This window comes from Apus apus, chromosome 3 (genome assembly GCF_020740795.1).
Source record: "Apus apus isolate bApuApu2 chromosome 3, bApuApu2.pri.cur, whole genome shotgun sequence".
Classification (NCBI taxonomy): domain Eukaryota; kingdom Metazoa; phylum Chordata; class Aves; order Apodiformes; family Apodidae; genus Apus; species Apus apus.
Genome location: NC_067284.1, coordinates 42,300,744 through 42,323,119, shown reverse-complemented (window position 1 = coordinate 42,323,119; position 22,376 = coordinate 42,300,744). Strand labels below are relative to the sequence as shown.

At 42.4% G+C, this 22,376-nt stretch overlaps 1 protein-coding gene across 5 annotated transcripts in view; it reads left to right on the top strand.

The window, feature by feature from the left end:
- The first annotated feature begins 240 nt into the window (after positions 1-240).
- DSE (dermatan sulfate epimerase) overlaps positions 241-22,376 on the top strand; it is a 39,642-nt gene continuing 17,506 nt past the window's right edge. Inside the window, exons 1-2 of one of the 5 annotated variants that reach the window (XM_051615345.1) lie at positions 241-264; positions 15,396-15,864. In XM_051615345.1, coding sequence (XP_051471305.1) covers positions 15,449-15,864 — 416 coding nt within the window. In that variant the 5' untranslated portion in view covers positions 241-264; positions 15,396-15,448. Of the gene's footprint in view, positions 265-382; positions 445-1,049; positions 1,064-1,168; positions 1,244-15,395; positions 15,865-22,376 lie in introns of those variants that run through there. The other 4 variants (XM_051615346.1, XM_051615344.1, XM_051615343.1 and 1 more) reach the window with 4 other exon arrangements.

Below are 22,376 nucleotides of genomic sequence, written 5' to 3'. Positions count from 1 at the left end.
GAGCAATGGCCCCGGGCCGGCTGGGGAGGCTGCGCAGCCCGTGTGCCCGGCTCCGAGCCGCGGCGGCGGGGCCTTGAGGCCCGGGCGGGCTCCCCGGCTGCTCCGCTCGGCTCGGCTCGGCTCGGCTCGGCTCGGCTCGGCTCGGCTCGGCTCGGCTCGGCTCGGCGTGCGGTGCCCCGGCGGGAGGAGCGGGGCCACGGCGCTGCCCGCCGCCGCCATGGCGTGAGGGGCCGGGGGGAGGAGATGGAGGAGGACTGGGGAGAGGTAAGGAAGGGGGGCGGAGGGCGGGGAGGCGGGAGGTGGAGCGGGAGGGGGGAGTCACTTTCTTCCTGAGTTGAAAAGCGTTCCCCCCGCTCCGTCCCCTGGGGCTGCCAAGGAGAAACTTTCTGGCTGCCGCCGAGCGGCGGGTCCGCGCCGAGCCGCGCCAGGCAGGGGCCGCCGGCGGTGAGTGCCCGTGCGGTGCGGGGCTGCGCTCCGCTCTGCCCCTTCCCTTCCCTTCCCTTCACTTCCCTTCCCTTCCCTTCGTCCCGTTCCTGCCCTCCGCTCCGCCGGGCGGCCGCCCCCATCGCTGCTGCCCGCGGCGGGCCCCGGGAGCGGAGGCGCCGGTTACCGGCGGGTTTGGGAAGGGGGAGGTCGGACTCAGCGTTCCCCCCGCCTCTCCCTGCCACATGTGTCCCCGTCCCCAAGGCGGGCTGGGGGCGGTCCGCGGCGTGAGCGGGCACCGGGTGCCGGGGCAGCGCAGCCCGGCGGGGCGCGGGGCAAGGGGCGGGGGCCGGGGGCGTCCCGCGGGGAGCAGCCTCCAGGCGGGGGCTTTTCCGGGCCGTCCCCAGAGAAGCGGGGGTGCGGGTACCCGCAGGCTCCCGGGGGTGCTGGGCATCTGGCAGGATGGGCCCGGAGCGTGCGGGGAGGTGCGTGCGGGGAGGCAGGGCTGTGCCTGTGTAAAGCTTTACCTCTGGCACCGCGTGTAACAACAGCCCGCCGCTCTTCCGCAGCACCGTTGCCGCGGGAGCCTCCGAGCCTTTTGCTCACGAGTTAAAGCCTCCCAAAGATGCGCGTGTGAAAGGTAAGCGGCAGCATCCTGGTCTTGCACCTGGGGAACAGGAGAGACGGGAAAAGAGCGATTTGCCCGATGCAGCTTCCTGCCACCCTTGTTGTTGTTGTTGAAAAAGTCTTAAGCGACCTGGGACTGCAGTTGTTCCCTGAGGAAGCTCAGTCTCCTCAGCCTCAGGACGGCAAATTGCAGGTAGGGCTGAGTGAAAGCCGTGCATCATCACTCGGTGCATCGCGTGCCAACCTTTCCCACTCAGTTCCGTATGAATGCAAGTGCCCTGATCTCTACTTTTCAGTCGTTCCCTCTTGAAACAACGTAAAGCTGTGCTATTATCAGGTTGGAGTGACTTCTTGGTTGGAGATAAGCCATGGCAACATATGAAATGACAATATAAGTTAATTTCTCATCTGAGTTGTGTTCCTACCTAGAAAGGTTGGACCAGGTGATCCTTGAGGTCCCTTCCAACCTGGCATTCCATGATTCTATGAAGTGGATGCAATTGTGAATAGAATACAGCAACTGTTGCTCAACTTAGTTGGAGATTTTTGGTCACCCTAAGAAGATCAATTGCAATTTAAGTAACACTAAAGTTTGAATATTATTTAAACAAGACAAAGAAAATCTCAGCTAAATATTGCCACATTACGTTTATCATGCCAATGATTATTATAACTCATTGCAGTATTTCAAAAAGGAACAATGCAGCTGAAGGGCAGCAGTGGGAATCAATAATTCAGATGCTGTTTATTACTCTGAAAGACTCTTGCTGGGTAGCCTCGGGCAAGTCACTCCACCTCTCCATGGCTCTGTTTCCTTCCTCATAAAACAGATAAATATGCTTGCTTGCTTCACAGGGGTGTTGAGAAGCTTAATTAATTTATTTATTTCATAACTACTTGGAGATCCTTGGGTGCATTTTTCTACAGAAGCACTAAATATTATTTCAACTATGAGTTCTTTTACTGTGTGTTTTTCACTGACCTAATTATCTTAAGTTTTTAGTAGAAGTCAACAAAGTAGCTGTTCTGGCTTGGGATTTTCTTGACTATCTGTATACTAGGATGTGAAACCAAAATATACTAACCATAGCATGTTTTACTGGGACAGAGCTACTGGTACTTTAAGAAAATGTCATTTTCTTTGCTTGTTGTTCAAATTAAGAGCTTGCTTTTGTTGTTTTGTTGGAAGCATTGAGATAGTTGGCATAATTTTGAATTGCCATGAAAAAGACTGAGTGCTGTTATTTAATATAAGAGCAAGAAAGGAGAATAGTTTATAAACATATCTGTATCCTCTACTGTGAAGACTGACCTCAGAAGATACTTGGTCCTTGTTTTCCACTGCAGACTTGTATGCAATATCTTCTAAAACCTGTTCTTCGGTCATGGTGAATATACGTTGCAAAGGAAGAAATATATGAACTGAACAAATTGATTGCCTGTGGTAGATCTGATAGTTTTTGGTTGCCCAAGCCAGCTCGGTTTTCATTACAGTGTATGTTATTTATTCTAGCTAGCTATGTAGTAAATCTGCACCACAATGGGAAGGAAAATGTGTGTAGTTACTTGGCTAAATGTTTGATGTAATTTTTCTTAGGTTGCATATAGTTATAAGTAAAAAGGAGTAGCTGAAAAATACTTTTAGAGTGACAACTTGGTTTTGGTCCTAAAGGCTCATGCCTTTAGAAACACTGTGCTAATGGGGTCTGAATGTACCATTTATTTTCGTCAAGCAAAATGACAGCAAATGCATAAGCTTTTTCAAAACTGAATTCAAATAAAGCCTAGATCAGTGGTGACAGAAAGTCATTCCCATCACCGGACAGCTGTTGGGTTTTTAATCATGAATGTATTGAGTTTAAATGCTGGTGGAGAAATGGTTGTATCCATCAGTATCTGCAGTCTTAGCAGTGAGAACTAGAGTTAAATGAGGCTGTAAATGAGTTTGTAAAACTGAAGAGTCCTTTCTCAGAAGTTATTTCATTTAGCTAAAACTGAGTCACATTCTTAGGCTTGTGTGTGGAAACTTGCACATCTGGTACCCACAACATACTCTAGAAACAAACAGAAAGAAATTTAGTTACTACTGCTATTGTTCCTGGATATTTTGCAAGAAATAAGACCCATTTTCCATGTGTTTTGGTTTTTTGGGTGGTTTTTTGGGTGGTTTTTGTGTTGTTTTTTTTTTTTTTAAGGGGTTAAAAAGATAAAGAAAGAACTTCCTGTAACTTTCTTTGCTTCAGTCTTCACTACTAAAGCTGTCCCTCATGAATCCCAGACCCTGGAGGCAAGGGGAAAGGTCTGAAGAGAGGAAGACTTTCCCTCATTAGAGGAGGACTGGCTTAGATACCACTTGGCCAAGCTGGACATCCATAAGTCCACGGGCCCTGATGGGATGCACCCACAAGTGCTAAGAGAGGTGGCAGATGTTATTGCTGGGCCACTCTCTGCCATCTTTGAAAGGTCACGGAGAACGGGAGAGGTGCCTGAGGACTGGAAGAAGGCCAGTATCAGTCCAGTCTTCAAAAAGGGCAAGGAGGACCCAGGGAACTACAGGCTGATTGGTTTACCCTCTGTCTCTGGGAAGGTGATGGAGCAACTTGTTCTGGATGTCATCTCTAAACATGTTGAAGAACAGGAAGTAATTGGGAGTGGTCAACACGGATTTACCAAGGGTAAATCATGTTTCACATCTGCTGGTCTTCTGTGATGGCATAACTGGTTGGCTGGATGAGGGGAGAGCAGCAGATGTCATCAACCTTGAATTTGGCAAGGCTTTTGGCACTGTCTTGCGTAACATCCTCATTTAGGAATCTGAGGAAGTGTGGGCTAGATGAGTGGACAGTGAGGTGGATTGAGAGCTGGCTGTGTGACAGATTTCAGAGGGTTATGATTTACAGAGCAGGGTTGAGTTGGAGCCAGTAACCAGTGGTGACCCCCAGGCATCAATACTAGGGCCAGTCTTGTTCCACATGTTCATCAACAACCTGGATGAGGGGACAGAGTGTGTCCTCAGCAAGTTCACTGATGATAACAAACAGGGAGGGGTGGCTGACACTCCAGAGGGCTGTGCTGCCATCCAGCATGACCTGGACAGGCTGTAGGGTCCCAGACAAGTGTAGGGTCCTGCCCATGGGGAGGAAGAACACCATACACCAATATAGGTTAGGGGTAGACCTGCTGAAAAGCAGTTCCAAGGAGAAGGATCTGGGAGTCCTGGTAGATATTAAGTTATCCATGAGCCAGCAATGTGCCCTTGTCTGCAATACTGCATCAGTTCTGGGCTCCCCCGTTCAAGAGAGATAAGGAACCACTAGAGAGAGTCCTGCAGAAGGCAATGAAGATTACTGGGGGATTGGAGCATTTCCCTTATGAGGAAGGTCTGAGAGAGCTGGGACTCTTTAGTCTAGAGAAGGCTGAGGGGAGACCTTATTAATGCCTACAAGTATCTGAAGGGTGGGTGCAAGGAGGATGGAGCCAGACTTTTTTCAGTAGTTCCCAGTGACAAGATGAGGGGCAATGGACACAAGCTGGAACACAAAGTTCCATTTATATATGAGGAAAAACTTAATTACAGCGAGGGTGACAGATTATTGGGACAGGCTGCCCAGGGAGGTTGTGGAGTCCCCTTCTCTGGAAATATTCAAGACTGACCTGGATGCAGTCCTGAGTAATGTGCTCTAGGCAATCCTGCTTTAGTGGGGGAGTTAGACTAGACGATCTGTAGAGGTCCCTTCCAACTCTGGCAATTTTGTGATTCCATAACCATTGTTTCCTGGTTTAGACTTCATAATCCAAGTGTCTGGTGAGTTAAAGAGCATATGACTTTTGCTTAGCAAGTTGTATTTAATTGGTAAAAATAATATCTGAGCAGCAAGTTTGTCCTGGCTGTTGATACCTTCTGTACTGTCTCCATTCAGCTGAGGTAGCACAGTTCCCTCAAGCTGTTAAACCACCGTGCCAGGTTGTGTTCAAGACTGTAGCCACATATTTATTATAGACCCTGTAATAGGTCAAAAAACATTTCCTTTGAGCTACTTTTCTGTTTAGATGGGTAAGCTTTGTACCAATGTCTGTAAACCCAGCTGAGCCCAGCCAGGATAAGGTGAGGTGTGATGGAGCTGCATTAGAAAAAAACCCAAACCTTTGTGCGCTGCACTTTGGCTGGACTCAGTTACCTGCTCAAGGTGGGAATGGAGCAGAAGAGGGGGCTAAAGCCTGCTAGGAAAAAGGAAATGTAGCTTATGTTACCTGGGACCTTTCTGATGAGTGCTTTGTCAGCAGAAGCGCGGTGTTGGTAGCAGAGCGCTGGCCAGAGGGATTTGGTGTTTTTGGGAATGACATGAAGGACAAAGCACTGGAAATGATTTCTCTCATCAGGTGCCAACATCATGCTTTCACCTGCACTTGGGACGTGGTCAGGTGTGAAAGCCCAGGCACAATGCAGCCATTATGTACCAGTTCTGAAATTACCTTTGTTTTGTCTTTCTTTCTGTTTTTCTCCTTGCTTAGACTCACAGAGTATACAGCAAGAATTGGCAGCAGTGTTGTTTAGAGCAGGCAGTGGATTGTAGGGACCCTACTCTCTTGACTCAGGCAGGTGATGTATCTCAGTACCAAATAAACATAATTTTAATATAAGGGTTCTCTCACAAGAAGTTGTGCTGGTGTATGTGCTTATTTTATTGTGTTTTTTAAAAATTTTAATCTTTTTATATAAGAAATATTAAAAATGCAGGGTTTTTAATATAAACCTGGCCCTCTTAAGTCTTCTAATCAAATGGCTGCCTGGGGTTATTAAAGTATTTTCAAAAGTTGTTTGAAGACATATCTGTGGATGACGTGTCATTTTAAAGCTTTTTTAATCAGATCCTTGTTAACTGTGGTGCATCACATTTTTTGCCAAAAAAATGTGTCAGGTTTCAGTTCTGCAAAACTCGAGGTCAGAAATGAGATTATAGACCTCTAAATTTGATCATTATCCTGTGATTTAATGGTTGTGTTGATGCCTGCTCACACAAATTGGTCAAGCCAATTGTGCGTAGTTACGTTTTGCAGGAATAATGTAGCCTTCTGACTCCTGTCTGAGGAGGTTTCTGACTGTATTTGAGGCTTCTGTCTGTGAAAACGTTATTGTCACTTTTTCTCGAGGGTACCCTGGATAGCACTGAAGACAGTAGTAATAACCCTGAAGGAACTACAGAGCAATACATTTTATTGTATCTTCAAGTTTCACCTTGCAAAAAATAAGCTGCATCTGGTTGTGTATGGATTGTATCGATGGATTGTTAGATGAATGAACTATACGCTACATCTATTTATCTATATATACATATCTATGCAATATATAATGAGATAACAGATGAAAGCAACAAAGCTAACAACAGAATTGTACCAATAATAAAGGAACAGTATATTGATCTGCTAAATGATGTGACTGCTGGGTAAAGTGGTGCAGTTTAGGTCTACAAACACAGAAGCATTTATCCTACAGCAAATAAAAAGGTAGTTCTTCTACATGAATACACATTTGAGGTCTGCGTGAATACATCTTAAGATGATATGCAGATAATATAAAAGCAAATGTTGATTTAAATTGATTAGATATAATTGTTTTTAAGTTCATACATTGATTTTGCTGGTGCTCCTGCATGCTGTCACAATACTTCCATAGAAGTAAAACTTTCAATAGTTTTGAATGCAAGACCAAGTCATAAACAGGATATGGAAACATAGTTAGAAAGGAGTTCTGATCCCTAAGCAACTGAAGGATGTGATGTGTTGTAGGATTCCTCTCTATTAATATGATGTCCTGTTGGAAATGGTCTACAAATAAAAATATCTATTTGATATCTTCAGCTCCTGAAGTCTGTAGATAGGTATCTGTATCTCTGTACAGAGAGTGAGAACTGGTTTTGTAAAACTCCAGCTGGAATATTTAATTTGTTTCCAACGTCTTGGATGCAACTGAGTGAAGGACAATTAGAACACCAAGCAGAAACATATTAATAATGTTAATTATATGTAGTAGAGGTGAATGAGAAGCCAGGGGAATTAGAACATTTGGAAGAATAAAAGCCAAGACAATAAATAATTATTATTTGAAAAAGAGGATAGAAATGAAAGTCCAAAGTGGAAACACTAGTCTCTGTATTAGAAATTTAGTGTAATCAGCCTCCTGAAAAGTGAGGGAAGCTCCATGGCATGCAGCAGCCTGAGTGGGCTGGATAAAGCACAAGGAGGAATTCTGTTTTGGCAGCAGTAACATTGGCTTTCCCCTTTTGCGTGTATGTTTTATTTTTTTCTGTCCTTTATTTGTGCCTCCTGGGCATTGCAATCAACCTCTGAAGGTTCTCCAGCTCTTCCTCTGCAACCATGTTGTGCCACTCAGTCCAGGAAGAGTCCATGCTCCTGCCAACCTCAGATAATCTCTTCCTTTGCTCACTTCCTCTTCTGAGGTGCAGTCACGCTTCTGGGTTGTAGGCTGCTGCTCTTGGAGGAAGCCCTAAGCATGGTTTCTGATACCTCACACTGAACGGCTGACATCCTGACAGACCCCCTGCATAGGTCTACATGCATGGGCCAGCAAGGTGCACTCCTTAGCAGTTGCCAAAGGAATACTGTTGGACCACCCAAATTGTTCCAAGCACTTTTGTTCCTTGTTTCTGCAGTGCCTGTGATTGTCATAGTCCTGGTCCCCAAAAGCTCCCTACGTCCTGGAACAATGTAATAGGTGGATGAGTGTTTTGATTGACTTCTGGGACGTGAATGGATCAGACAAATGTATCCTTTTGGCCTATATGAAAATTCTCAAACCATCTTCCATTAGGGTTAGCATCTGTGAAAACATTTCTGAAAATAATCATTATCCTCTAGGTTATCAAAGTGGCCTTTTAAAAGTGCTTCAGCTCAGGATAAAATGCTCGTGAGATAGGAGATCTTTCTGTGGTAGCTTCTCATTTTACACCTTTGAAGGTAAAAGTGACTGAGCTTTTATTCACTGAATGTGGATGCCTTAACAGGCATGTCTGTACCGGTTGGGAGTGGTTGCCTTCAGGATTCTGGATATCAAAATTACTATTTTACTCATTCTGTACAGTGGAGTCTGAAATAAAAGATCTCACTAAGGGTCAGGAATAGTAATTTTAGTGCAACAAAAAATTATTGAGAAAACATTTATACAGTAGGTTAAATTATAAAATAGAAGAAAATTCAAAATTCCCAGATTATGGCTTGGGCATGCAGACAATTCAAATCCTGTTTTTGCTTGAAGCAGGGAAAGGTTATGCATTCCGTGTGTGCGTGGCTGTGTATGCCTCGTTCATTTATATATCCAGTGGTAAATAAGTCAAATAAACTTTTAAATAAAAGGAATAAACAGATGAAACTTCCATCACAGATAACTTTACAGTAGGATGTGTAAGGTATAAAAAGTACCTTGCAGTTGCTGCCCAATCTGCACGTAGCAGGGTGGAGAAGTAGTGCAATCCTACTTTCCCTCAGAATGATGGCCTCACATGGCTATGTGCGGCTCGAACTAGATCCATTGAATCTTGTGCACAGATCAAAGGCCAGACATGAGACTAAATTTTGACTGCTGACATGATATCATACACTGATAATTCTTACAGGAACTGGTTGTTTCTCGTTGCCTTTATGATTGTCATAGCACAGCTGTTATTCAGATAAACAAGTTGATTCAAAGCGTCTTTCAAGGTATTTCAGATCACTTCAGAACAAGTGAAATGCTAACACCTGGGTACCTGAGCTGTACCTTATTTTACTGTAAATTTAATTCTGAATTATATTTAGGATTGCAGTATTTAAGCTTTTAAATATCTTTGACATTATATAATTGAGAGGTAGCATATTTCTTGTGAAAAAATCAGAGGAAGAAATTATGTCCCCTGATGGTTAAGGTCATAATAGGTATTTTTCAAGTTGTAAGCAGAGATTTTTACACCTTTCCAGCATTTTTTTTGGAGAGACAGATGGACAATAATGTTTTATCTGACTGACAGAAAGGGCGATGAAGGAAGGACTCCCAGCTGCTGTTATGTCAGGACATGAGAATTTCCTGCACTGATGTCCAGCCCTACAGCTTTGAGAGGGACTCAGCAGTTCTCTGTGCTGATGTGGGAACTGTACAGCTTGGGACTTCCGTCAGTAGATTTATCGTGATTGTTAGAGTACAAAGATAAGTTTGTACTTTTCCTTCGGCCCATTCTGCTCCCTGATTTTGCTGTATCAGATATGCTTCTGTGAGTCAGTAGGAACTGATTCATATAGACAATATATATGGAAAATAGTCTCTGTTGACCTTTTCCCTTCCCTGTTTTTTGAGCACTTACCCTGCGTTATTTAGTGCTTAAATGTCATTGGATTCAGTCAGAGGACTTAGTTACTTCCCCATTTTTAAATATGTTTGCAAAATATTTAGATTAGTGGTGAAACTGACATTGTTGGACAGAGTAACTTTCCAGTTGATGTAAGCATCATGATTTAAAAACTACTGTTCCCAACTGATTAGTTAAGTTTTCTAGATTCTGCTCCTTTGTCAGAAACAATGAAATTTGTGTGTGATAAGATTTGCTAATGACTTGTAGTATTTGGACAAAGTGCTGGAGGAGAGTTCCTACAGAAGTTTGCTTCTCCACTGTCGTCTAACCTTGTGGCAAGCAGTGAGGTTTTGGCATCTGTCAGCATTAGTACAGAAAGATGTATACACCTCTGCCTTTAGTGGAACAAGATACTATGCACATCTTATTGCAGTGTTACCTGTTAGTTTCATGGTATTGGCATGGCAGCAGCTGTTGCTGGTGGTTGAGCATCTCTTGTTTAAATACCTGTTTTAGCATTGGGGGCTAAAATAACTTATTTTATTTTTAGTGCTAGTACTTTTGAATGGCTTAACAAAGTGACCTTATAATGTAATTTAAGTTGTGATGAGACTAGAGTGACACTTCCTCAATAGGAAATTTGGAACTAAGCATTACAAAAAGCAATGAGTAGAAAAAGCTTGCTTTCACTTTGAAAAATTTATCAAGAAGCAATGCAAAAAAAATTTGTAAAAGTTAAGTCCTTGCTGATTCACAGGTCGTTTCCTAAGGTAAAAGTTTGCAGGCTGAACCAAAAGATTTGCTTTTTGTCAGTATGGGGAAACACATTTTCCATAAAATATTTGAACACAAGTCTTACCCAAACACTTGCAGAGGTAATTCAGGTAGCAATAATGAGAACTGCAGCCTTGGTAAAAAATAGGAGCTGGCCAAAAGAAGACAAGGTGTTTAAAAATCAGTGGAGATAAGATTTTAAATGCCCATTTCGAGTTTTAAATAAGTTACATTTTTTAAAATTTTATTTTCCTATAAGCTGGATACTTGAGTTGAATATCAGTGCTCCTCTCACCTTCCCTGGAGACAGCCAGGCACTTTGCAGGGGGGTTTAGAAGGGAGCCAGCATATCCACAGCAGTGATGTCAGGAGATGTCAGCATCTCCTGAACAATCTAGGAGAACATAGCCTGGGAATGGGAAGTCCAGCTCTCACCAAAGGTGTAATTTCATCCATCTTCTTCTGGTTGGAGAGTCGTGCTCCTGTCTGAGCATTAGCCTTTCCCAGGGTTACACAGTGAGGTGGAAGAGGGCACAGGACCTCAGTGGGTCATGCAGAATGGTGGAAGGGGGCTCATGGCCTTTATGGGTCAGGCAGTGAGGTGCTGTAGGGCCCACAACCTTGGTGGGTCATGCTGTGAGGTGGTGGAGGGCCCATGACCTCAGCAAGCTGTGACAGTAACTCCTGGTGTGACTGAGTGGGCAGGTCCGTCTCATGTGTGTCCCAGCCCTGGGAAGCCCTTTCATTCAGAAACCTTAGTAAACCCAAGTGTTGTGATGCCTTCAGTTTATGAAAGATTAAATCACCAGAAATCCTGCCTTTTCTGCTCCCGGCTGCAAAAGTTGATGAGATGCCCATGTCAGAGGTGAGTCATGAGCTAGTGTTAGAGATGCTAGCAGAGACACCTGTGATTTCTGCTCTTTAAGAAGTGATACAAGTGTTATCCCAGCGAAAAGCATCCAGAAAGCACAGTGGCTCTTCAGAACTGATACTGCAGAAAGCCACAACTCTCTACATGTTCTTATTTTTGTAATGATCCACAAGAAGGTAAGATGGCTTCAAGGACAGCTTTGCCAGCTGGCGTCTTTATGATGCAGTTGTTTCTTTGCTCCCCTGCACTGCCTCTCCTCCCAGTCCTCTGCTCGCTGCTGGAGCTGCCTTTCCATGCAGAAGTGTCTCGGGGCCTCTTTATTCTGTTTTATAGTGTATCAAACCAGGTGTATTTGATAAACTTGTTTGTATAAACCAATGTCCAGTTCAGTTACTGTTACATTCTTTTGCTACAGTTGAACAAATATCTACTAGTTGATGCAGATGGGGAGAACTGCAATAATCAAGATTCAGTCTGAGTTTTTAAGCATAATTTATGTACTTTACTGTTTGTATCTGCTGGCAGTGGAGTGGAAATCATGACAAATGCTCTTTTAATCTAGCACCAAGTGACAACTTTTTCAAAGCACATTGCATATTAGCATCCTTCACTCTCCTTTTAATTTTTAATACTTTTTCAGGTCATGGTTTCCAAACTGACTAATACACACGCACACTGCACCCCCTACTTCCCCCCATTTTCAGAAAAGGTTGAGTTACTTGGTAACTTGGTAAAGGTTTTGTTGGAAGATGTGGCTAGTAATCATGTACTGTAATATGAGAGTAAGAATTTCATGTAACTTTAAAAAGTAGTATCGTGAGTGCAGTTTAAGTGATCAGAAGGCTCAAGCTCCTATTCTTCTGAGCCCTGTGTATCAAACTAACTTGAGCAGTTTCATTCAGAACTGGTTAAGTTGGAGCTTATGCAGCCAGTTATCTATAAATATCTGGCTTCACCTGAGCTATACAGATAACCAAGTTTCATATGTGTGTCTTCCAGCAGTGCTGTGTATTTCTTTAGCTTTCCATATGCATGTAAGTTAACTAAGGAAACATCCTAGTATAGAGTTCAACACAGTTGAATGTGCATTCTGCTTCAGTGTTTGGGATTCCACCCACCCCAGCCCCAGGTAGATTTATACCACTGTAATGAATTTTAAATAGTTCCTAAATATTACTATTTTTTGTCACATTTTTCTGCTGCACTGCTTTGAGTTTTTTGGTTGGTTGGTTGGTTGTTGGTTTGGTTTGGCTTTTTAAGTGGTTTTATATATATCTTATAAATCAGATTAGAAACTGCTGCTGGACTGAGGGGTGGTGATCATGGCTGTTAGGCCTACAAAGTTACCTGGACAAATCAGTGAAGTGTGTGGTCAATTCTGGTCCTAGTCAGCAAAGTGCTTGATGGTGTGTGTGTGGCTGAAGGCAGTTCTGCCTTTTGAAGTCCCTGCAGTGTTGGTTTGTATCCAGAACCATCCAGCTTGTATTTCCTTACTATCCGGGTGATCCTGCTTTTAAGGACATCACAGATGAACAAATGTGGAACATCTGTCTCTCTCCTCACTCTTTGTAGCACAGTCCAAGCTGTAGTCATGCCATTCTGGGGCCACACAGGGGTGATTCTCTCCACATGGTAATGGCTGGTGCCTCCACTGAGGTTTGCATGGGAAGGAAGGTGGACTCCTTTCTTGCTTTCTTCTCCCATCCTTCAGTCACACCAGGCTGAGCCCTGCAAAGTTGTAGGACAGGGCTCAATTGGCCTTACTGAATTGTGGCTGTCATAGGTTATTGTCTTCATATCATAGGAAGGGTGTCAGTGTGGTTTAACCAAGAATAAATAAGAATGACTTTGTAGGCCTGCTTTTGTCACTGCCTTTTGACTTTCTCCCAGATCTTCATTCTGAATATGCTGCCTGTGAATATACTACAGATCAGTTTTCTAGTTAATCCTATTCTTAGTCTAAACAGTGTGGTATGGTGGTTGCTTCTCATGTACAAAGTGAAAAAAAAGTTTTACCTTCTCTGTTAAATGCACACATGCATGAGGGAAGAAAACAAAAGGGGTTATTGAATTATTAAAATACTGACTATTAATTTTAGACAACACTGGAGGTGTTTTATGATGGTTAAATGCTGGGAAGTGTGTGTCCAGATTTACAGATAAGGAGTTCTGTGAAATCTTGCTGTATATTCCCTAATCTCTAGTCAGAAGCACCCTAATTTAGGGAACTCTTAAAACCATCCCTAAATTTATGTATTTGCTTAACTCTTACTGATGTGCAGACGTACTTAAAGAAATCAAACCAAGGAATAGAATGCATCAAGTCCTTACTGCTAGATGGGATTTTTTTCTGATTATATAAGCCAGGAAACTTCTTTCAGTATATGATGATCACAGAAAAAGTTACAAGCATTTTTGTGCTTTTTTGTCTTCTTTCTTTTTTTCTTTCAGGTTCTCTCCTCTGCACCCAGTTCTAAAGGATCATAGTGGCTTTAAAAAACACCTACGGCATCTTTTTTTTTTCTAATTATGAAAAAGCAGTTCTTTTCAACAATTAAAAAAAATGACATAGGGTTTCAAACATAATATACTGGTTTGGCTGGTTTTTACCTCTTTCCTTTCAAAATATACCATTGTATGGTTTCCTCATTTTTAGATGAGAGTAGACCTCAGTATGTTTGGATAAACTACAGCGCATGTTTCTGTATATGTGTGTATGTGGTGAGAGACTATCTAGATATAGTAAAAGTATTACCAAATAAACCACCTGTGATCTGCATAATATGCCCTGTAATGATTGGTTCACATCAAAAAAAGAGCAAAACTTACTTGCAAAATGCATTAAAATACTATGAAAATGTCATCTTCCATTACATGCTGTTAAAGCCATTATGCACTGAAATATATAAATGTAGGCAGTTACAGAGGGCAGTATTATTTTTACCCTAGGCAGGAATGCACAAGAAAAGATGTACTTCTTTGCTAAAGGTGCTTGCTCCCAAATTAGTTTTAGGAACTAAACACAAGCACCTAGAGGGTGCAGTAGCCATGCAGGGGCCCAGTCTATCAAGATTGTCTCATTGCTTACACACTGACATTGAATCAGGTTATGGGTCTCTAAATAAGATTTTAGCAGCCTAAGTTTCTGCTAGAAAAATTTGGCATCTATAGGTAGGGAGCTGTGGGGAAAAATAAAAGGTTGCTTTGTGTTTCAGCTTCCTGTGAGTTTCATGACTGAATCCTATGGAACAGGTTTTCCATGGAAAAAATAATTCATATTTGTTTTTAGGGTTTCTTTCCTTCTGTCTTTCTCCTTCTAATAATTAAATACTACTGTTCATTATTTACATAAAACTGTCCCTCTCGGCTCTGCTTTCTGTAACCTTTCCCCTTGCAAGAATTCTAGGAATTTGCTGGCTTTCCTCGGGTATCCTGGCCGTGTTTTATCTGAGACTTCAGGCTAAATAGTTGGTAATTTTTACGAAGTAACTTACTATGTTTAAATACTTGCATTTAACCTCTGGATGGATTTGCTATTTGATCACATTTTGAGAAGTCATGTATGTAGGAAAATATGTGCTTTAAATCAATGTTTAGCCTTCTTGGTAGCTGACAGTAAATTTCCACATGCAAAATGGAGAGTTCCTTAAAAAAAATAAAATTGTAATAACAATAATAATAACAATAATAACAACAATAATAATAACATCATTATTATTATTATTAATAATAATAATAATAATGCCAAAAACCTGAGTGCCCTGAAGACAAGGTATTTCAGCTGTTTTTCTAAGTCTCTACTGTTTTTTCTTTATCTTTTTTCTTTCTGACTTGCTCTTTTTTTTTTCCTTTTGAAAACGAGGACGTGTCAGAATCGGAGGCCTCAAGCGCAGTATAAAATGACCCCAGCACAAACCTCCAGCATTCCTCATCCTTCCCTCTCCAGCTGCTAACATCAGCCAAGGCAGCAGGCAGGCTCTGCTGCCGCCAGCACAAGCTCCCTGGTGCTCCCCCTTCCTCCCTTCCTTCTCCTCTTGCCAGTACAGTCAGCACTGCTACGTATTAGGCACTGTTGCAATTATTTGAAATCTGGAGTGCAAGAGCTGTCAGCCTGTTCCTTTGCCTCATATCGGCTGCTAGAGGGAAAAATGTGGGAGGAAGGGGCTTTCTTCAAAGTGTACAGGGTTTTCCTTAGGATTAATTGCCCAGGAATTATTCATATTGAAAATATTTGAAAGCCACGTGGACAATACATGGGGGTTCTTTAAGTCTGGGTGGAAACGTTTCGTAGAGAGCATCCTGAATAATAGTGTCTCACAGATTCATTTTCTAACTCTCTCTTTCACATCCATCTGCTGTAGGATATCTCAAAGATGGTTTGGCTGCCATTGAGACTTGGAGATCTGATGCCACAATGAGGACTCACACACGGGGAGCCCCAAGTGTGTTTTTCATACACGCGGTTTGCTTCGCCTTCGCCTACGGCGCCAGGGAGGACCCAGACGCGATGGTTCCCTTTGTCAATGCCAACTATGACGGCTACCCCATGATCTACTTCTCCAAAGGGGACGTGGAGGCTCTGCGTCTCCAGGCCACCACCACGCACCGGCACATTGCGGCTCGTCTGGTCGAGGCAGTGCAGACGATGCTGTCGAATCCCCTGGAGTACCTTCCTCCCTGGGACCCGAAGGAGTTCAGTGCTCGGTGGAATGAAATTTATGGCAACAACCTCGGGGCCCTGGCGATGTTCTGTGTGCTCTACCCTGAAAACATCGAGGCCCTCAGCATGGCCAAGGATTACATGGAGAGGATGGCAGCTCAGCCTAGTTGGTAGATTTTTGTCTTCTTTTTTTTTTTAAGTTGTTCTTACACTTGTGCTTGTAGTTGAAGGAGTGAGTGGATGAGTGAATTGCTTAAGTTATTTCAGTTGTTTTAACCTTCATTTAACAGTGACTCACTTGCTAAACTCACCTACCCTCATCCAGACTGGCAGTCCTACACAGTGTTTCACCTTCCCTAGACTTACCCTGTTGCAAATTAATGCTGAGAGAAGGAGCGTGGCCCTTTGTGTACCATCCTAACTACTGTAAAGTAAAAAAAAAAAAAAAGGCAATAATAAACCTCATCTCCAATCAGAAGCCAGGGTTTCAAATCTGATATGTGGCAAGAAGTGCTAGAAGTGTTATTTTTATAATCTCTCTTTCCCTCTCCCTGCCCCCGCCCAACTTATACAGCTTATTTGAGTAATTCTTGCTTAGGAATAATTCAGGAAATAAGAAGCTATGGAAAAGTTATAATTAAGTGTAGGTAAAAGTGACACTCTGAGCTTCTGTAGTCAAGTGTTTTATGAATGGTTTAACCTCTGAGCTTCAGTTCAGATTTCCAGCTTTGTTTTGCTGTGTGGTTCTTGGACCTCTCCTTAAGACATACTACGGCATGATAAAAATAGTTACCCATCTGATTATTTGAACCGTTGGAGTAACTGGCACTTTGATGATGCCCTAATTTCACCTGGACGCAAGTTGTGGCACAGAAGTTACTCTGTCCTCAATGTGCCACACTCTGTGGGGACAGAACTTAATCTTGTCACTGTATGAGTGAGTCCAGAAATTGGGACCCTGAGGTCTTTCTCATTCTCCACACCTTCCTTTTCAATATCCACCAGCAATGTATCTCCCTTTTTTTTCTCAGGTAGGCATGTTTCCCCTACCTGCATGCAGCAGTTGCCTTTCTCAGTATACCTTGCTGACTGCCCCAGGGTTGCTGCCACTGTGAGGAGGTCCAAGGATGGAAACATGGGCTTTTCCGGGACAGTGGCTTCTGCCCAGGGCAGCAAGATGGAGCTGCAGTGGGGCACTGCTCTCCTCCCTGGCAGCCACTTTTCCACAGCTCCATGATGGCAGCAGCTCAGCAGAATAGTGTTCAGGTTTCAAGTCAGCACAGGAGAAAGCATTAACTCTTCGAGCCATATTAATTGTTCAAACTACTATTCCCTACCTTCTTTGGGTTAAGACCAACTACTAGCATCCTATAAATGGCATCCATCCATGGACTGTCACTGGAAATAAGCAGTATTTGAGCTAGCAAAACTCAGGATCCATATCCTCCTGAAAGCCACGATTTAAAAGGCATTACAGTGTTGGGATTCTCCTATACCAGGTAATAAAGTGGTGAATGCCACTGAAATACAGGAACTAGAACAGAGAAAGTAGTGGGAGAGAGAGGGGACACACTTGGCCTAAGTTGCTTGCATGTCACTCCCATGGGAGTTGGGAAAAGTACTGCCACAGCAAGGCAGTGGTTATTTCCAAAATCTTCCACTGGAGCATCGCAGTACAAAGCCTCAGCCCTACCTTTAGAGGCGGTCTGTAGGACAGTCTTTTGCCTAGCACACTGGCAGTGGGACAGAGCTGTAAAGAGGGGAATCCCAGGATGTGTAACCATCTCCAACAGGACATACAGGCTTGCTCCAAACTCAGCACCTCCTTCCCAGTTTCACTATTTGTTCTCTTTCTTAACTTGCTTTGGGTAGTGTAAATATAGTTACACAGCTGTCTGTTTTAATGGAGTGAGAAAGAGGTGCAAGTGATTTTGTAAGCAGTGGAACTTACTTCTGTTTGACTTCCTCAGTTTTGTACATCTCACTCACTATCTCAATAACCTCATTTCAGTTCCTTGTGTCCTGTGATTACTGCCCTGGAATAATTGTGGTTCCTCTGTGCCTTACCATAATGATCTCTTTTGTCCCAGGTGACCAGATACCAATCAGAACTGCGCAGATATCCTGTTTCTACTTGGCTTTGATAATACTTACCTCCCCAAAACTACTGTTTTTCTCCAGCGAGTACCTTGCATTGCCTCAGTGAAATAGAAGTAATGTTTTTTCCATCTTTCCCTTCTGATATAGACATGTTGTTCAGCAAACAATCACAGTTCAATCAAGGTTCTCTGCTTAGCAAAAAAAAAAAAAAGTGAACAGTGCATTTGGTAGGGGAAGCACAGAAGGAGGCAACAGGGCTGGAGTGAGCTGCCCTTTGTATAACCCCCAACCTCCAAGTGGCCAGCATTCAAATGCTGTGATGGAAACAGGGGTCTGGTTTCCATTTTTGTTTTTATCCTGAGAAGTTACGGCTGAATGCTGTCAATGTGGAGTTCACACTATAGCTCCATCAGTGATGGCAGTAATACAGAACCCTCTCCCTTGTCCAACAGTGGTTTTCCTCGATTTCATGTAGGAATGTAACGTATCTGAGGCATGTACTGCTCTCTGGCTTTCCTCAAGTAGGTCAGCAGGTTCAGAAACTGAAGGAATTGACAGACAGATTACATAAATCTGTTTGTCCCAAGAAACTCAAATAAAAAATACTAGCAAAACATATGAGCGCACACACTTCTCCAGTTAGAATAAGACTAGAAGAAACATGGCAAGTGGGAGAGTCATTACCTTGTCACTACTAGCAGCCATTTAGATTTTATGGCATCCAAAGCACTGTCTAGGACTGTACATGAACTGTTCTGGCAATATCACAGTAATAGAATTATTTTTAAAAAATGTTGTCCAGTCTATTTAGACATGTTTAGTTTCTCTCAGACTTTAAGAAAACAATTCTGGGTCATATATTACAAATTTTATCCTTAATAAATAATTTGAAGGTATACGTGTTCTGCTTAGGAGGGTGGAAGGAAGGAGCAGTTTTGATGCTGCTCAAGTTTGGAGCCAAGACTCATTTACATATGTCATCAGTAAGGAGGGCTTGTCCAGAGAGGTATCAGTGAGATAAGTAAATCAGAGGAACTTTGCTCTCCCTAGATGTCCTCTATATGCATAAATTGCCCCAAAAATGTCTTATCAGTGAGGGACTCATCAACATGTAGTGGAAAGTTAAATTTGGGTATTACATAGATTTCTTTCTGGCAATTTGCTTGTCTCAAGAGCACAAACTGTATTTTTTTTACTTCTGCTGATGTGGCATTGACTCTAAAATAACTCTAGAATTAAAAAAAAAATAAATAATAATATCCAATTGGATACGTTTCCTCTAATTTTCATTGAGGTTTTAAGTAAAATTTAAGCCTTATCAGAAAACTGAAGTGTATTTTGGTAGTGCATGCACTGGTTGGATAAAATAGTTTAAAATGTCATACTGGTTATTTGTCCCAGCATGTCAGTAGATTAGGAGACTGACATTTTAAATTTCATATTTATATTAGTGAGAATCCTCAGTAGACCAAATATGGTTGAATGTATCAGGCTAGAATTATGAGAAAGTTGAGTGATAATTGATGTGCACATGGAAGGGGCATGTAATTAAGGACTTTTGTCATTTCTCATCAATTACAATACAGTCTTTTTATATCACATAATAAAGTACACCCTTAATTGAGTTTGCATTCATGTGGGTTAATGGAGCTTGAGCCATTTGTCATAACAAGGATGTTGATAGACATGCTGCTCATAACAGAGCATCTGTAATTGCTACATCCTGGAGTAGGTTTACATTTTAAAATAAACAGGGGCAATGGCTAATAGCTAACTATAGCAATCACCCAAAATAATATGGGAACAAGCAATGTTTTGGAGACCAGCAAAATCAGGGAAACCTAGTGCATTAATATTTCAATAAAAATAGATGAACGTTAATGTTTTTCCTGTAAAATTTTAAAAGCTACTGTTAAGTAACTCGCATGGTTTTCCTGGTATTTGATATCTAGATGCTGTCTGAAATCTTTGGGAAAGTTTGTCCTTCTATTTAAGCCTTATTATCTTATTTTACAGAGAACAGAGGATATAGACACATTTTCTGGCATGTTATCTCTGACTGGCCCCTGGAGCACTCCCCACCAGAGTGTGTTTTTGGCCGAGGGGATCTGTACTCTTGATTCTTTCCATATGCCGGCTCGGCCCATTCCCGCACTGAGCAGAGTGATGTAATGGGAGTCACACATCGTGCAGAGGAGAGTCCAGTCAGATTCTGTGTTTCGGACAAAACAGTGAAAAAAACCTGTTCTTCACTGAGCCCACCTTATAAACAGATGCCTTAGAGGTTCACAGATTCTGCACCCTTGTTACAGCAGGACAGACGCCCCTGTTTGCAGCTCCCAGACAAGGGATTTCTGTCCTTTTTTGGTGGGTTTTTTTGGGCACATAATTGACACACCAGTTTCAGAGACAAGTATGTTGCCAATGTGCAGCAAGGTGTAGGATTTGACAGTAAGCCTGGCTCCCTGGGTTTCATAGGGGAGATAATTACTGTTGAGCATGTGCAAACATTCCAGGGAAACAGCAGCAAGTAAGGAGAAGCTATGGGAGGCTTCGGCATAACGGATCTGTGACACTTCTATTTCTTATTAACCAGCAACCCTATAGCCCTCTGTTAATCCCTGTTCATTAAAAGTACTGAGCATGCTATGGGACTGTTGCTGTTACCATCCAAATAGTGCTTGGGGGTCGAACAATATGAATTGAGAAGTAAAATGCGTAAATATAAATACGAAAATTTGTAGATAAACGTATAACTAAAATAAATTCACATGTGCTGGGCTGAAATAAAGTGAGCCTCTGTGCTGATACCACAAATTTAGAACATCTGGTTGACTCCCAATAATCAACCAGCAGTCAGATTCAAAGAAGGCTTAGGGTTTTTTAAGACTGTGGCATACAAGTTAGTATAAAAGAAGCGTGGGGGCTGCTAAAATAGTCTCCTACAGGGAGGAAGAAAAAGAAGGGTAGGAGGATAAATTTGGTATCTGGAATGCATATTATGTTAGTAAGTGAAATATCAAACCCTCCTGCTGCTTTTAGCTTTTTCATATGTAGCATTTAAAAATAGAAATTGTCCATGACTGTGAAATTGCATGGCTAGCTGGGTTTTCAAGAGTTTCTTTTATACCTTATTTTTTAATTGATAGTTACTCTAGGAGATAAACTGGTGCTGAAGTTCTGTGGTAGCTACAGGGAACTCACTTTGTGGCACTCCTGATAGAAAAAATTGTTACAATAAGTTAATTTGTTGAAGTAATAACTACATTTCTTTATCTGCTTAAGAGGGCATTGAGAACCGCTGAAACAGATACAGTTCTTGTTTATTAACACATCAGCAAAGAAAGATCATGATTCATACTAAGAGTGAGCCCAGTCTAAAAAGGAATCTCTTGTGATCAAAGACAAAAATGAAAGAAGAGGATCTGAAAGAAGCTGTAGAAGTGGCAGAGTGGGGAAAACAGACAAAGAGGATAGAAAATAGATGCAGGTTTTCATAAGAGTAAAGTTTTAGTCACCTCTTCCAACACCTACCCTACTTTCATAGTAAGCTCTTAGAACTTCTGAAAAATGTTGTATAAAACTGTTTTTCCCATATTGATCTGGATGTAGCCCTTTACATTTAACCACTACTTTGTCTGTCTTCTTGTGAACTGAGCTGCTAGATACACGAGCATGTCTGAGGGGCTGCTGCTGACACATGACTAGTAAAGAGATAGGGGCAAAGTTGTCATAGAATCATAGAATGGTTTGGGTTGGAAGAGAGCTTAAAGATTATCTAGTTCCAACCCCCCGTGCATGGGCAGGGACACCTCCCAGTAGACAAGGTTGCCCAAAGCCCCATCCAACCTGGCGTTGAACACTTCCAGGGATGGGGGAGCCACAGCTTCTCTGGGCAACCTGTTCCAGTGTCTCACCACTCTTATGGTGAAGAATTTCCTCCTAATGTCTAACCTACATCTCCTCTCTTCCGGTTTTAATCCATTACCTCTTGTCCTTTTGCTACAAGTTCTTGTAAAAAGTCCCTCCCCATTTTTCCTGTAGGCCCCCTTCAGGTACTGGAAGGCTGCTATGAGGTCTCCCTGGAGCCTTCTCTTCTCCAGGCTGAAGAACCCCAACTCTCTCAGCCTGTCTTAATAGCAGGGTGTTCCAGCCCTTGGATCATCTTTGGGGCCCTCCTCTGGACTTGCTCCAGGAGCTCCATGTCCTTCTTATGTTGAGGGCTCCAGAACAGATTATGGTTTACCTTAGATACCAGAAATATAAATAATTAATTTTTCAAGGACATTTTTGTTGTTGTAAATGGCAGAGCACTTAGATTGTGCAGATAATGGGGTTTTTGTTTGGGCAGCCAACCAGAAAAATGCTGAAATGGTGAAATCTGAAGGATTGTTTTTGAACAGACAGGTTTTTTCAAGGTTGCTTCTTCTTTCTCTCCAAAACAAAAATTGGAAGATACTGTTCCGTTCATGAAGAAAATATTCCATTTGAGCACAAGGAAATATTTTGGTTTGGAGACAGTGTAAGAAAAATACTGAACATTTAGTTTACAAAATAAATGTTGGTAGTCTCATTCCCCTTG